At 46.4% G+C, this 16527-nt stretch overlaps 1 protein-coding gene across 1 annotated transcript in view; it reads right to left on the reverse strand.

Annotated features, from left to right (window-relative positions):
• Positions 1-711: 711 nt before the first annotated feature.
• Positions 712-16527, reverse strand: part of EMB3144 (AAA-type ATPase family protein) — a 75618-nt gene continuing 59802 nt past the window's right edge. Inside the window, exons 15-17 of the mRNA XM_086791385.1 lie at positions 1607-1750; positions 1259-1472; positions 712-1159 (exon numbers count right to left, since the gene is read on the reverse strand). Coding sequence (XP_086647511.1) covers positions 1338-1472; positions 1607-1750 — 279 coding nt within the window. The 3' untranslated portion in view covers positions 712-1159; positions 1259-1337. The remainder of the gene's footprint in view (positions 1160-1258; positions 1473-1606; positions 1751-16527) is intronic.

Consider the following 16527-nt stretch of genomic DNA (forward strand, 5'->3'; position numbering starts at 1 on the left):
CCCCCTCATCCGAACACCACCGACCCGACCACCCCCACTGACCCTAATCGAGAGACAAGGAGTGATGTTGACCTTGATGGAGTGCAATGGGCTGATATTCCTATCCCCCCAATACGTTCTACAACTAGGGGGAAGAACTTGCATCGAGACATGGATCCGTTGCCAACACGAGAAGAGGTGGCGGGGCAGCAGCAAAAGAAGTAGCAGCAGCAGAGCTGAGGGATCTCCATCATCCTCTCGGCATAAACGTGCATGAGATTGGAGTGCACATGCATGTCCTCCTCGACCACTTGCAAGAAGAAACCCTCCTCATCCTGGAAAGGGATTACTGTGTAGGTGAACACCATGCCTGGCCAAGCCTGACTCGACATGATATTCACGCTTGGTTGAGGAGCTGCCACATGGGGACACCTGAGGAGCTGGCACGTGGCAGCTCCACAGCAAAGGAGAACATAATGAGAATATAGACAGAGATTTTGTTATTACTAACTCCCCTCTCCCAAAAATAAATAAGACTAGTAATCTTTTAACTAAAGACTGTAAAATTACTACTCTCCCTTGAGATCAGGTGTAGCATCCATCAGAGTTTGATAAGGTTACATAAACTATGACCACCCAATACAATTAAGGATATGCTTGAGAGAGAGAGAGAGAGAGAGAGAGAGAGAGAGAGAGATTTATAAACATCTTCAAAAGACAAAGTAGAGCCTATGAAACCAAGTCCTCTGTGTATATAATATGTAATGAAACAAACACAACGATTTAATGTCTTGTAACCAGGCTCATGCTAGAGAAACTGTAAAGTACTGGGGAGATGCTCCACGGCTATGACTGCAAGCTAGGTTCTGTTGCTGTTGGAGGGTAGGGGGTTACAACAAACAGTAGGGTGGGTAGGCTCTATCTTCCCACCCCCACTACTCCAATTTAGGAAGTAGGGCTATCATAATAGATAACTAGCATAAATCGAAGCCAAGTTTAGCAGCCCATGCCTTTGCGTGACACACCAATGACCCACTCCACTGATTCTTTTAGGTCTCAACAAGGACATCCAAAATTTACACATCCCATGGTATTCCCAAAGGATTCTTGGGATGATTTACTGACTCAATCTTTTAGGTGTCATTTAACGAATATAGCTCACTTTGGTTTACTTTTACCCCTGCAAAAGAAGATCACCACACCATAAATAAATTGCAATTATGTATACCCAAGACTGGTTTAAGCGCTACCGGCCAACATGTATGGAAATAAGGTGTACCTTAGCTTCATATGGTGCATGGATGTATGCTGCTATTGAACCTTGACTTTTGAAGGTTCACTGACACCATTAGAAAGCATCACAAGAAATGCTGGGTGCTAACAACTTCGGGAATTTCTTCTTGGGCCTCTGCTTTCTGCTGCCTGAACTTTTGTAGTCTTTTTGTACGCAAAGTATCCATCATCTTCCAAGTCTCTTCATTAATAATCCTTGTCTGCATAATGATTCATCACAAATCAAAGTTTGAAATAGAAGTAAACCCTTGCCTCACATGAAGGACAGACACGGGCATCTGTTTTTTATTTCTATCGGAAAAGTGTCCTGTGTGGGACCAACTAAAACTCTTACATGCATAGGCCTTGGAGCCCCATATGTGGCAAAACCATTACTCCCTGGCTTGAAAGTAACTCTGCCCGGCAGTGAAACACCGTAAATGCCCCAGCGTCCAACATAAACAAGTGCAGCATATTCGTCTACTGGAACTGGTTCAGGCTGACAAAATAAGAAAAAGCTTGTTAATATAATGAACGTAGTAATGTGGTAGACAATGCAAATCAAAAGAAAATGAAACCTAAGAATTACTAGAGATCTCTACCTGTGATGATCGGGTGATTCTTCCAAAACGGAAGCTGATAGTTCCAAAAGTCGTGTCCTTGGTGACATCGGACGTGTTTTAACTTTAACATGGGCCTCATAAGGTGCCTTCCCTGTCAAGTGGCTTTCGTCAAGATTCTGTAAACTCTGCCTAGGAGGGTGATGGAAAACCACAGGGGAATCTCCTGGCAATCACCTCCCTCCTTGGCAATCAAGTGGATGAGATCCTCGGAGAGGGGCTTCAGTAAGGAGCAAGGTACCTGAAGGATGAATTTACAAGAGATCCTAGTAGATATCAAAGAAGGAACCCCATAGCCAATCCTCACTAGGGTAGCTCCCACCCCACAAGAGCTCAAAGAGACTGGGAAACCACCTCTTGGGTGTGCTACCAAACCAGCACCAGCCATGTCCCGCCAGGCTGCAGTTTTTTTTTTCTGGGCGCGGGAAGAGGCGGCCCCCGGGTTGTAGTTTTTCATTTTACTCCAGATTTATCAGGTCCTTTGAAACGGCAGATGCTATAAAGCCGGTGCTCAGGCCCCAAGAACGTGAAGAAATTCCTGGTGATTATGAAGAGGACCCTCTCCATTTGAGACCTTGAGATTACTCCATGCTTACATCCAATGGGTGCGTACCAGTGTTATGGGACACCAGGGACTTTGCACGTGGAGCTATGTCTCTCATGCTACTATCCCCCTGTACTCGAGGGTGAGCCTGAACGGATAATGGTTGGGCGGTGAGCTAGATGCCTGAGTCTTTGTGTGTGTTCCTTTTTTGTTTATACTTAATTGCAAGGTCTGTTAGCCTAGGGGCTTTACATTGGTATCAGAGCCAGACCTGCTGGAATTAAGTGGGGGAAAACACTTCGGAAGGAGAGAAGAAAGTCCATCACGCGAGTCTAATCTGTGGGCCCCTTTTTGTCTGGTGGGGGGAAACACTCCGGAGCCAGACCTGCTGGAATTAAGTGGGGGGAAACACTCCAGAAGGAGAGAAGAAAGTCCATAGGGATCTAATCTGTGGGCTGCTTTTTGTCTGCCAAGGCCTGGTGGTATGGGACACTTAGGGCAGAGGACAGAGCAAAGTCAGAGGTGAACGGGGATGACACCATGGTTACATGTGCATAGACAATTCATGGAATCCTTGCATATCTATGGAAAAAGCAGGTGCTTTTATCGTGTTTGTCTATGTGCCGCTTGTTCTCTGACAATCACCATGTTAACATGCTTATGGGTGAAACCCTCGATGTTAATCATTTTGGTGCTCAAGGGATTCTATGGCTGCTGGCTGCATGAAACAGAGAGCTGGTCGAGTTCTGCAGAAGGCTAAAACCTGAGCGCTTTTGGTTGTGCGCAAGGGTTTGTGCTTTTTGAGACTCTTTTGCATGATTTCACTCTGTACAGATGCAAACAGCACTACCTTATGGGCTGCCGACTGAGAAAGGAGGGAAGAGTACCCTAATATGCGACTGATTTACAGAAGATACAGGGACGCCTGAGAACTGTCGCATGCCAAAAACTGCCGTACAGCCCTGACTGCTGAGATACATGGTACAGGGCTAACTGTGGCACGTGTACACAGACTAGGCCCACATGTGTCAGTTTACAGGGTGGACAGCAGGACTGGTATGGGCTGCAGGCATGGGTGCACTACAGGGGTGACTCGCCATCTGAAAAAAGCATGTGTATGGAGTTTTTTGGGCAAGGGTTTTTTTGGGCGACTTTGACCATAAGTAGCCTTTCTGCAAAAAAAGGGGAGAAGTTGAACAAAGCTGAAAAGTTGTTGCCCAGTTATTTTGGGGCTATGGGGGTACAAGCTCATATAAACCTGCATGCTTGAAGCGTGGGCTGTAAGCCGACCTCTATGAGTTGTATCTAACCTAAAAGCTGAAGCTACCCATTCAAGGCGGTTCTATGCTCTGCACCGTTGCCAAGATTTCTTCATCTTCTACTCCATGGCGGAACAACAAGCAACTTCAGGGGTACATGTGGATGTTTTTGGGGGCCGGCCCACGACATTGTCATCTGTTTATGATCTCATGAGCGATACTACCATGCATTCATGCCCAGCATATAAGTCAGATTCAAATTATGCTACAACATAAAGCATTTGCCTAGTGGAAGGACCTCCATGAGAAGCCAACAACATGGGCTGATTTCCAGCATGTGATTTAAGACAGTTTTTCTCTATTAATAAGATAGACAACTTCCAACAATTGTTTAAACTGGAGATGGGAAAGAAGAGCCTGGACAACTATTCCCAAGAGTTTAAAGATCCCCTTGAGAAGCCACATGTGTTGGTTTAAACACATGCTATACTTGTTCGGCCTTCCATCTGACTATCAGACTGTGGTTCTCCAGAACCATATTTACTATCTGGACAACATCTACCGTTATGCCAAAAATTTTGATGATACCCTTGCTGTCAAAAGGGGTGGTGAGCTTGCAAGTGATACCTCACACAATAGCCAAAAATCCTCTGAAGGCAGAAAGCAAGGACATGTTGCAACATCCGAGGAGGGTCAGTTCATCAAAGGGCAATCCCAAGAAGCACTCTAGAGGCAAGAGAAGGTCTGCACCACTTAGCAAGGAACAAGTGGCCAAGGCACGCAAGGATAACCTATGCTTCGAATGCAAGGAGCCCAGCCATCACTACAAGGATTGTGCGAAAAAAAAAAGTCTTCATAAGACCTTGGTACACATTATGGAACTCGGAGGTAACTCTTTGATCTCTTCTATTGAAATTCATCATCTGGATAGTAGTAGTTGCCAAGGATATCAGATTAGTGAGTCTGCCTTTAGTCTGCATGATCTACTCCAAGCCGAGGGATATATAGGTGGCCATCGGGTGCGGATTGCATTTAACGGCTCTACTAACAACTTTATTTCTTCACGTTTGGTGCAGACACTCCGGCTACCAACGGTGGCAAGTGATCACCGTTATGTGGTCAATCTTGCCATGGGTACAAACGTGGCGATGTGGCATTGAACGGTGCCTAGGCTAGAAGTCCAGATTCAGGACTACCGGGAGGCTTTGGACTTCCACATCATGACCCTTGACAAGGTGGACATGATCTTAGAAATGCCTTGGTTTTTTTATAAGAGCGAGACAATGATTGTAGATTATCCGTCTCATAGGCTCTCATTTGTTCATGAGATGGTAAACTATACATGATCCGGGGTGATGGCCCCCAATGGATTTTGTGATGTAAACTCAACTCAGGCTTTGGCTAAGGATATACATGAAACTCTTCTTGATCCAAATTCTTAGTCAGATTGTTGTTTTATGATCTTTTCAATTCTGAAATTTGGTTAAGATCATCTACTTGTGAATGTAATTCTATCTCAAGCAATAAGGTTTCAAAAGAACAACAAATTTTGGCTGATATTTTAAAACCAACCCACGACTTCATCCAAAATCATCATCCTAGTGGGACCATATTAGACTACAACAAAATCTAGGGGGGTCTTTGTGTAGCTCCCATGGTCATCTGAGACCGTTTGGATTCTCAAATGGGCCCTGCAATCCAAGAACAGTGTACCCTCCCCCTCTCTCTATCTCTTCCTCTTACTAATTATCATAGTAAACAGAAAACTCTCCTTAGAGTTTTTCTTTCATGAAGAGGATATTAGTAATCATTGAGAGAGAGAACAAGAGAGGCCAACACAATTTAGTGTTAATTGCATGTTCTACAATTCAATATCAAGCATTGAACCCCAAAAGAATATGGTACAAACAAAATAGGCATCCTTATCGGTTTAGCCAAAAGGAGGAGTACAAGATTATCTTAAGAAAGATTTTCAATCAAGTGAGTCTTTGTTGACCATCTGGTCCTCTGGGAAGTTCTAGTGTGAACTGACCTACTCACGGGGGTTTTCCCTATGACTAGACATAGGTTTTTTCCCCGAGTGAACACACTTATGATGTGTGTTTGGGCACTTAGCCCTAGGTTATATTGTACTTGTACTTGCACATCTTATTATCATCAAGTACACTTTCCAACACCTCACTCTCTCTCTCACTCTCTCTCTCTCTCTCTCTCTCTCTCTAATGTTTTCTATCTCGGTGTGTGTGCATTAGGGTTGTGCTCCACGTATCCTCCCAGACCCAACATTGGTATCAGAGCAATGTCTCACCCCCTCCATTGGGACCTGCATCTTTGCAATTAGAGTTCTCAACTTTGTGTTCACCTCACTCTGCCATATCTGTCCGAACAGCTATCAGTTGATTTCACATGTCCGTACAACAGCTCGTACCGCCGCCCGTCGTACAATTGTCCACCTGCTGTACCGGCTGTACCCAAGCGCCCACCTACTTCACCATACCTCTTCACTCTGAGCACATTTTCCCCTTCTTAGAAATTGGGCATTTTTACAAATTTCCCTCTTCTCGAAATCTCAGATCTACCCCGATTCACCTGTAAAATTTGGGGCTTTAAACATTTTGTGACATCGCGAACCATTTGCAAGCATTAGATCGACATTGACAAGGATTTCATTGGAGATTGTCCAAAAATTTGAGAATTTTCCCTGATTTAAGGCTTTTCGAAAAATCGATCTCCTGCAGCACCAAATCGAACAATTAATTTGGGGCTTTTCGCATTGGAGGCCTGTTATTCGACATTGGGCTTGAAATTGGGTCATTGGTGGCTTCTACCCTCCGGATTTGACATTTGGGGGTTTTTCTACATCAGATTCGACAGTAAACTCACCTGTAAATCATCTATCGCTACATTTGTCATTTTTATACATTTGCAAGTCATACAAATCAATGAGCTATTTGTGCCTATTGGGTACAATCAATAGCAGGACATTTGCACTGTAGTGGATATTTGCATTTGGTGTGGGACACAGTATCTTTTGCAGGTTGAAATGGCAGGCAATGATGTATTTGGCATGCTTACAACTGAGGATAAGTTAGATGGCACCAACTATCCTATGTGGGCATATATAATGAAACATGTATTGGTTGCCAAGAATTTAAGAATTTGTGTGTGTATGTATCTGGAACTGGAATGCTAGTCAATACACTTAAATACACCAAGATTTAATGGACAACATGCTCAATACAAGAAGTAATTTGCTGAATTGACAAAAGACGAACAATAAGCCAGAATGGCCAGTCCCTCCCTCTAAAAAAAGAATATTGATCTTGGGGAATCAAGTACATAGTGTCATGGGCATTTCTGACCAGAATTCCATACCAATGCATATGAATACAGTATTGCAAACAAAGTGGTTGTCGATGTAGACCTACAACTCACACTACCCTCTCAAGTGCGCATGTTCCCTACCACCTGGTCTCTATTGTTCTACCAACACATGGTAGCAACAATCTGCAAGAGAGCACGTAGGACAAGAGAACACTACACAGGGTATGTGATCTTGTAATCCGGTTCCTCCCTCCTGCTACTTGCTTCCATATTTAAGCATAAAAGCTTACCAATTGCAAGTAGAGTCGATGACAGCGGAAGTCTTCGCGATGGAAGTCCTTGAGTGTTGAAATCTTCGATTGGTCACAATTCTTCGCGACAAAAGTCTTCAAGAGGATGAAGGGAATCCTCGGAAAACTTCTCCTATGGTTCAACTTGAGAAAGGAAGGCTGAAATTAAGGTTTTCAGCAAAAAGACCAGAAATTACAGCAAGAAAGAGACCTGTTTTGTTGAATTTCAGTCATTGGGGGTGTGTAGGAGAGTGAATCGCATCCGAAAACACTCTTGGAAGCTTAAGAAACACCCTAACAAGCTTGGATATGGAGTTGAGAAGGAGAAAGTGCAGAAAATACAGCCCAAAAGCCCTCATGAAGGAGGTGCCTTCTTTTAGAGAGAGGGAAAAGTGAGGTGGTGAGTTGTCCACTCTAGGTAGCAAGTGCTGTTGAGGATTAGGGTTTCAGAGAAACAAAGACACACACACACAAAGATGGTACACAGCAGCAAGCTCTCAAGAGAGAGAGATGGAGATTGCTACTCAAAGTAGATAGATACAAGATGTGTGGAGCAAGGGAGTTGACTCCACAATATCATAATACAATCAAATAAGTGTGGTGTCCTTTCACACCTAATATCCAAGGGGAAAAACCCAAAGAGAGAAAAGTGCCCTTGGTTAGCCCATGTTCACATATAGCACTACTCATAGCATATATGCCAATAAACCCCCCTTAGTGGCAATGTGAACCTGTACAAGGTCGATAGCAGATCACTCTCTATAAGAGAGTAAGCCTAAAGCTTTGCGGACTTCTCTCGAGGCAACGCCTTCGTGAACAAATCTGCAACATTGTCCTATGTAGAGTAATAAGATAATGTGATCTCCACGCATGAATCCTCTCTCTGACATAGTGATAATGAATCTCTATGTGCTTAGTGCGTGCATGAAACACTGGGTTTTGTGCCACGGCGATTGCACTCTGACTGTCAGTGAGCATGGTGGTGGGTGTTTGCTGACACTCACGAAGATCAATCATCAATCTCCTCAGCCATACACAATCTATTGTGGCTATAAAGACTGTCCTGTACTCAACCTCACATGTAGATGTGGCAATAGTGGGTTGCTTTTTCCTAGCCATGGTATGCATGAATGCCCCAAAAAGAAACAATCCCACTGGTGGACAGCCATGTATCATAGTCACTAGCCCAGTCTGAATCACTATAAACATGTAACTCCAAGCTGCCTCCCCAAGGATATACCGACGCAAGATCTAGGGAGCCCTGAAGACAGCGGAAGATCCACTTCACTGCTTGCCAATGCTTTATACCTGGGCTGTGCATAAATTTGCTACACTGGGAAACCCCAAACTGAATATATGGACATGTGTTGCATAAATATACGAGACAACCCACTGCTTGGCTGTAAACACTCATATCAAAAGGCTCTCCAACATCATACATGCTCAATTTCAGCCCTAGCTCCATTGGAGTAGAGATGGACTTACAACCTTGAAACCCGAATTTGTGCAACAACTTTTGAATGTACTTTGATTAGTGTATATAAACCCCAACATCTGTCTCCACAAATTGTATGCCCAAATAATAATGCAACAATCCCAAATTTGTCATCTCAAATGACAATTGCAATTCAACTTTGAATGCTGAAATTTTATCCATATCATTTCCACTTAGCAACATGTCATCCACATAAAGAATGAGCATAATAAAAGTACCATGATCCTCTTTCACAAAGAGGGTGCTCTCCGTTGGACTATTGCAAAATCCCTGTGTGGCCAAATAAGTATGTATCTTCTCATACCAAGCTCGAGGAGCTTGTTTGAGACCATAAAGTGCTTCTCGAAGCTTGCGTACTTTGTTTTCCTGACCATGCAACGCAAAATCAATGGACTGATTTACATACACTTCTTCCTGCAAATCCCCGTTGAGAAAAGCTGATTTTATGTCCAATTGATGCACTTTCCATCCATGATGGGCAGCCAATGCAACAACACATCTAACTGTGGCCATACGAGAAATGGGTGCGAAAGTCTCATCATAGTCAATGCCTTTTTGCTGGGCATATCCTTTGGCTACTAGCCTAGCCTTGTACCTGTTAATGGTACCATCAGACTTTCTTTTTAACTTGTAAACTCACTTTGTGCCAATGGGCTTCTTACAAGCAGGCAAGTCTACCAAATCCCAAGTGCTGTTTTTATGGACGGTCCTCCAGTGTGAACAGACCTACTCACGAGCATTTTTTTCCTATGACTGGACAGGTTTTTCCCGTGTGAACACACTAATGTGTGTTGGGCACTTAGTCCTAGGTTATATTGTACTTGTACTTGAAACATCTTATTATTATCAAGTACACACTTTCTAGCAACTCACACACACTCTCTCTCTCTCCTATGTTTCTATCTCGGTGGTGTGTATTAGGATTGTGCCGCAGGTATCCTCCCAGACCCAACAGTCTCCATGGGACGCTCTCGTTCTTCTGTCACAAAAGCAAGGTGGTGGCATGCACTTCTATCTAGATTACAAAGCCTTGAATAAACTCACTATCAAGAACAGGCATCCTTTGCCAAGGATGAATGACCTGGTAGATCATCTTCAGGGTGCTAAGTATTTCACCAAGATTGATCTATGATCAAGATATCATCAAATAAAGATTAGACCTGAGAATGCGCCTAAGACTACGTTTCAAACGCGCTATGGCTACTATGAGTTTTGGGTCCTACCTTTTGGGTTGACCAATGCTCGTACTATTTTTCAACAGATGATGAACGATTTTTTTTTTTCCGTGAAAAGATCCTTTCATTAGTTATATAAAAATGCCCGTAGGGCTACAAAAGAACCTCTCCTGCTCATAAGAAAACAGAGCAGAGAACAAAACAAGGCAGCCAGGGAGAGTCTCCCTAGGCGCTCAAAAGTAAGAGTATCAGTACAAAGAATTGAGGGGCTACATCATACAATAGGAGGGGGGAAAAGCCAAACAGGTGGCCTGTAGTGCCAACGGGGGGACCCCGCGTGTAGTGTATAGAAGGGGCCGCTGCGCCAAGTGGTGTGAAAAGCCTGGCGCCGCAAGATCGCCTCATCCGAGTCACCCCGGATGCGGTCATTATGTCCTCGCAAGGTGTGGATCAACTCCTGCCAAATCCCCCCAACAGTCTCTGCTGGTGGCTCCAATCTCTCCTCAAAGGCCCTGAAACACCGAGCCCTCCAGGTGAACCAGATGGTGAGGCTGCTGAGGAGCTCCCATCGTAGATCCCTCTCCTGTGTCCAATTGGCGGACGAGAAATCCGGTGAAGGAACAAGGCAAGGCTGGCCCCTAATGAATCTGATGGCCTGGCTGTCCTGCTCCGTCTCATAGCCCATAGCAGGCCCTGACGAAGTCAACCAAGCAGCGGCTCCCCACGTATACATACCCTCTGGAGAGAGGGGGGCCAGAATGCGCAGCATCTGCAGCCAAATCTGTTGCGCCTGAGGGCAGTCCCATAGGCAATGTCTCTGTGTCTCCAGAGGGTGGCCGCATCGGACGCAGGCCGCCGGAAGACCGCTGTAGACAAGCCAGGTGCCAACGGCTGCCCCCCTGTGGGCGACCAACCACTGGAAAGTCGAGATCCTGCGTGCCTGTCGACTAGCCCAGAGCCGGGTCCAAAAATCCTCTAGGAACTCCTATGAGAGTCCCTGTAGCCGCCAGTGCCCCGATGCAACTAGAGAGACCATCCTCCTCACCGTCAAAATATGTCGCCCCAACCGAACAGTATACTGGAAAAAGGTGATCTCTGTGGCCTCAAGGGATGCATAAGGATCATGCCACTCGCACTCACCAGGGTCCCACTGGAGCCAGGCCAAGGGACGCACTGCATATGCCCATATGCGCCAATCAGGGAGCACATCTGCAGGGTCTGGGTCAATATGCCACTTCTGAGAAGCGGCGGCCACTACCCGTATCCTCTGAAAGATGCACTCTGCAACCAAAGGCGACTCCACCTCCACTCTCTGAAGTCTGCCCTCATCTTGGATCTCATAGTAGAGGCATCTGCCATCCTCAGTGCAAGCTCTGACAGCAATCAGGATCTCCAACTGTGTAAAGGCTCCCATCCACCGTGGGGCCACTAGCTCGAGAGGCGTGAACCACTCCTCTGTGAGTGCCTCCTGAATGTCATCCCTCATAATCAACCCCCCTCTGAAGTGACTCAGCCTCTCCACCTGAATCTCCTCTGGGAGGCTGCAGAAGGCCTGCCAATCTCCAAAACTACGTGCTGGGCCTGCCGCCAATGGTCCCCAGGCTAGACGAGGCCGAGAACCCAACATATGACCCTGCTCTGTGCGAACCGCTGGGCTCCAGATGAGCGGCTGTCTGGCCTGCTCCTCAACACAAGAAGGAGGTCTCTGAGAGAGCCCCGGTCTCAGCAACTCCCAAGCTCTCAGGATGCTCAAGGCAAATCTGTCCTCCCATCCTCTACTGAGGCTTGTCCTCCTCATCTCTATGAAGATCCATCGTATCTCTGGTGCCCAAGTGCCCCCTGCTGGGGGAGCCCGAGCCTGCAACCGCTGCAAAAGAAGCTCTTTCCAAGGCTCAGCGCTTGGAAGCAGCCCCCGAGCAATAAGCTTCCACAATAAGGCTCTACTCTGATCAACTAGATCTATAATGCCCAAGCCTCCCTGGGCCAACGGAAGTGTAATAACTGCCCAAGCAACCTTGGCCCGGGCTGGCTGACCATCCCGCCCAGACCAAAGAAAGTTCCTGATCAGCCTCTGTACCTGGCTGATGCAAGAGCTCGAGAAGATCCAGCAGGACGTAATGTACCACACGGTCGCTAAAAGCACCTGATTTGCCACCACCACCCTGCCAGCCAAGGATAGCCGAGCTGTACTCCAATACAAAAGCTTCTTCCAAATGCTCAGAAGAAGCGGGGCAATCTGCTGCTCAGGTGACAAATCTAGTCCAATCTGGCATCCCAAATATCGCACTGCTGTGCCAGGAGGAGTCCATCTAAAACCCAGGTCTAAGCTCCATGCTGGAGTGGGAGCGCTACTGATCCAAAAGGCCACTGTCTTGCGCCAATTGATCAATGCTCCCGAGGCTGCACTAAAAACCTGGAGCGACTGCTCTGCCCGATGAAGATTGGCCTCCTGGCCATGCAAAAATAAGCCCGTGTCATCAGCAAACTCAGCATCGAGCAGGTCCTCCCCCTGGACTGGGAGTTGGAGTCCTCTCAAACCAACCTCCTCTGCCGTCAGATACGTGCTCATAGCCTCAGCAAAGAAGAGAAAGAAACGGGGCGAGAGGACACCCCTGACGGACTGATCTGGTCAGCTCAAAACTCGGCCCCCGTCCTCCTGCAATCAGCACCTGGCTACGAGCTGTGGAATTTAGAGCCGCCACCCCTCGAATCCAACCTGGCTCAGAGCCCAGGCGAAGCATAGTGCCCTCTAAGAAACCCCAATCGACTCTATCGTATGCCTTCTCAAAATCGAGAAGCATCACGACCAAGTCCTCACCAAGAAATCTAGCTCGGGCCGTCGCCTCCCAGAAGGTGAAAATGTTGTCAAGGATACTACGCTCCTTGACGAATCCTGTCTGGGTAGCATGAATCAACTCCCCCAGGAAGGGCTGGATCCTCAAACTCAAGGCCTTTGCTAAGATCTTGTAGACAGTATTGAGGATCGTAATAGATCTCCAATGCCGAATATCATCTGATACTCCCTCCCTCTTGGGGATAAGAAAGATCAAGCCCTCTGTGCTATAAGCTACAAATTCCAACAATGTATGAGAAAATATGAAATGTATGAACAAAGATTATCTATCCCACTCTCACATCTGCAAGCAGGCGGGCCTGGAGAAGATCCCGGATCTCCCCTCTGCTGGGGCGAGTGCCGACTATACGACAGATGGTGGAATGTGCCTGGAGGCGTTCCACCTCTGCGGCGAGGCTCGCTTCCTCTTCTGGCGAAAGAGAAAGCCTGATGGGGGTATCCTCAGGGGCGGGTGAGGGGGCTGCGGAAGAGTCCCTCTGAGGTGGGGCGGGAGGAGCCTCCATCAGAGTCTGAAGCTATGGCGAAAGTGGAGCGAATGCGAAGAGACCTGCAAGAACCAAGCTGCACACGAAGGGCGGAGGGGGAAGGCGGAAGGTAAAAAAAAGGAAAAAACCCCAGGGGGCGGAAAAAAACCAGAAAGACGGGAGGGAGGGGTAAGGCGGCAAAGAAAAAACCCCTTGGGGGGGGGGGGGGGGGGGGGCGGAAGCAGCGCGAAAGGAGGGGCGGGGGGAATGAGGGGGCTGGCAAAGGGGGGAACGGGGCGCTGAAGAGGGGAGGGGGGGCGCGAAGGCGAGGAGGTGGGGGCGAGCGCTTCAGCGCAAGAGGGCCAGGCGGAGGGGGGGGCGCATAAGCGAGGGCAGGCGGGAGGGAGAGGGCGCGTGGGTGGGAAGGGAGGAGGGGCGTGCAGGCAGCGCGAGCAAGGGGGGGGGCGGGAGCTTCAGCGAGCCAACTCCAGATGATGAACGAGTTATTTTGTCCATATCTAGGAAAGTGGATTGTTGCCTTCTTGGATGACATATTGATTTATAGTAGGTCATTGGAAGAGCACATTCAGCATCTCAAAGTCGTCTTGGAGATACTCACACGAGAGAAGTTGTATGCGAAGGAGTCAAAATGTGATTTCTTCAAGAGAACTTGTGTATCTAAGTCACATCATCTTTGTTGATGGTGTGAGGATTGATCCAAATAAGGTTCGAAAGATCCTAGAACGGCTAGTTCCACAGACGATTAGGCAAGTGAAACATTCACTGGCTTTTTCGAGAAGTTCATTGAGGCTTATGCCAAGATTGCTACCCCCTTTTAATTAGCTTTTAGAGGGGGTGAGAAGAAATAAGGACAAGTTAAGTCCTCTCATGGTTTCGAGCGACAAGTTGAATCGGTGTTTTAGAGCATTGACAGAGCTAGTCACCTCAGCACCCGTGTTGCAGCTTGTGGATCCTAGTAAACCTTTTGTGGTTGAAACTAATGCGAGTGATTATGCAATATGTGCTGCCTTGTTCTACGATGGGAGACCTATAGCCTTCCAGAGCAAGATGCTTTCATATGCACAGATGAAGTATCATACCTAGAAAAAAGAGCTTCTAGCTGTTATACATGCAATGAAAATCTAGAGACAATACTTGTATGGGTCTAGATTAGTTGTCTGGACAGACCACCACTCGTTTAAGTATGTTTATGATATCCCAACTCATAGTCACCAGAAACGTTTCGGGGTTTTTGACGTTTCGGAGCAAAACGTTTCGTCTTTCGGCTAAGAAACGCGGAGGTTTCGTAGTTTTTTCTATATAAATACAATGAAATGATTTAGAACTTGTAGTTTGTAGAATTATTTGTAGAACTACCTAGCTTGTCCAATCCCCATAGGATCACCTTGTAGAACGATCCTGGTACAAGACTCGAAACCTGCAAACAAACCAAACAAACGTGAAGGGGGTGCACGCCTGACTCACCTCCCAACATTGATAGCGATGGGCAAGCCCACAAATCTTGGCTATTCCCACCGAGCCACGAGCCGAGCTAACTAGATGGACGCACCGACCAATCTCTACCTCGTGATGTCCCATACCACCACGAAGCTACCCTCGCACGCCTCGAGACTGCTGCCGACCTCGGCTACATAAAGCAGGTGCACGTCCGCACTAGATCCAGGCTCCTGACCATAGAGCTCTCACAAAGACACGCGAGACTCTATGAACTAATGACTAACCTTGGCCAACCTTTTATAGGCTCTTGGCCGGTCATTGGGCGTCCACACCTAGGCGCCTGCTTGTCCATACTTGGGTCTCCGCCCGTTAGTCTATCCCTAACGCAGCTCGCCAATCAACCTGCCTAGCTCCAAGCTTCCCCAAACCTCGAAGCTAGTCTTGTGTCCGTGTAGCACACGGTAGATACACACTATGCACATGACATACTCCCCTTCCTCTAAGAGCTCACTCCTGAGCTCACTAGCAAGCCAGGGTAATCCCTCTGAAGGGTAGTCAATGTCTCCCATGTAGCATCCTCCTCAACACGATCCTTCCACTTGATCTTGTATTCCGTGATAAGTGTATTACGCAATCGTCTTTCACGAAATCCAAGAATCTTTTCAGGTTCGTGTCGAACAAATGTCATGTCCTTGACATTTATGATTTCTTGAGGAGTGACTAACTGGTATGTTCCACCCAGTACTTCCTTAAGTCTACTGAGATGAAATATAGGATAAACTTTCACATGAGAAGACAAATCCAATTCATATGCGTCTGAACCAATCCGTCGTGTAATACGAAATGATCCACAGTATCTAGGGGATAATTTCGGAGATCGACCTATCCGTAAAGTCTCGGAATCTTTCGAAACTCGCAAATACACGATCGTTCTTACAGAGAACTCTCTAGGTGAACGATGTCTGTTAGAATAAAATATGTCTCTGTCTTGAGCACTTCTAATAGATTCTTTCGCAACTTGTAACATTTCTTGCATATCTTGCAAAAAATTACCTGCTACATCATGCTGAAGTCTTGAAAATCCCACTGTAACAGGTGATCTAGGTTGAAAACCATACATAAGCATGAAAGAACTAAAACATGTACTCGTAAGCTTAGTACTGTTATATGCAAATTCTAACATAGGAAGATAATCCTCCCATGAACTCTGTCTTTTGGAGACATATGCTCGAAGCATATCCTCCAAAATCTGATTAACACTTTGAGTCTGGCCATCAGATTGAGGATGATCTGAGAAACTCGAATTCAAAGTTGTTTCCAACTTCTCAAAAACAAGTCTCCAAAAGTCACTTGTAAACTTAGAGTCCCTATCATTGACTATGTCCTGCAATTGCTCGATAAACTGTCGTGCTAATTGCGTAGCTGTAATAGTTTTCTGTGTCGGTAAAAATCTAGCCATTTAAGCGATCCACCACAACCCAAATAGAATCGTGACCTTGACGTGTTCTTGGCAATCCAATAATCAAATCCATGGAAATACTTTCCCATTTATTACCTAGGATTTGCAAAGGATGCAACGGCCCAGCCTGTCTAAAGCGTTCTGCTTTATTTGCTTGACAAACTTGGCAATTGAGGACATAATCTTCTACATACCCTTTCATCTTTGGCCAATAAAAAGCGTGTTTCACTAACGATAATGTCTTGTGTACCCCAAGGTGTCCACCAAAAGGGGCGTCGTGACACTCCTTAAGAATCTTGGACCTAATGTCCAGGATCTGTGGTAAACAAATTTT

Source organism: Cibotium barometz, chromosome 56 (assembly GCF_041138505.1).
Source record: "Cibotium barometz isolate CiBa-2024 chromosome 56, ASM4113850v1, whole genome shotgun sequence".
NCBI classification, from domain to species: Eukaryota; Viridiplantae; Streptophyta; class Polypodiopsida; order Cyatheales; family Cibotiaceae; genus Cibotium; species Cibotium barometz.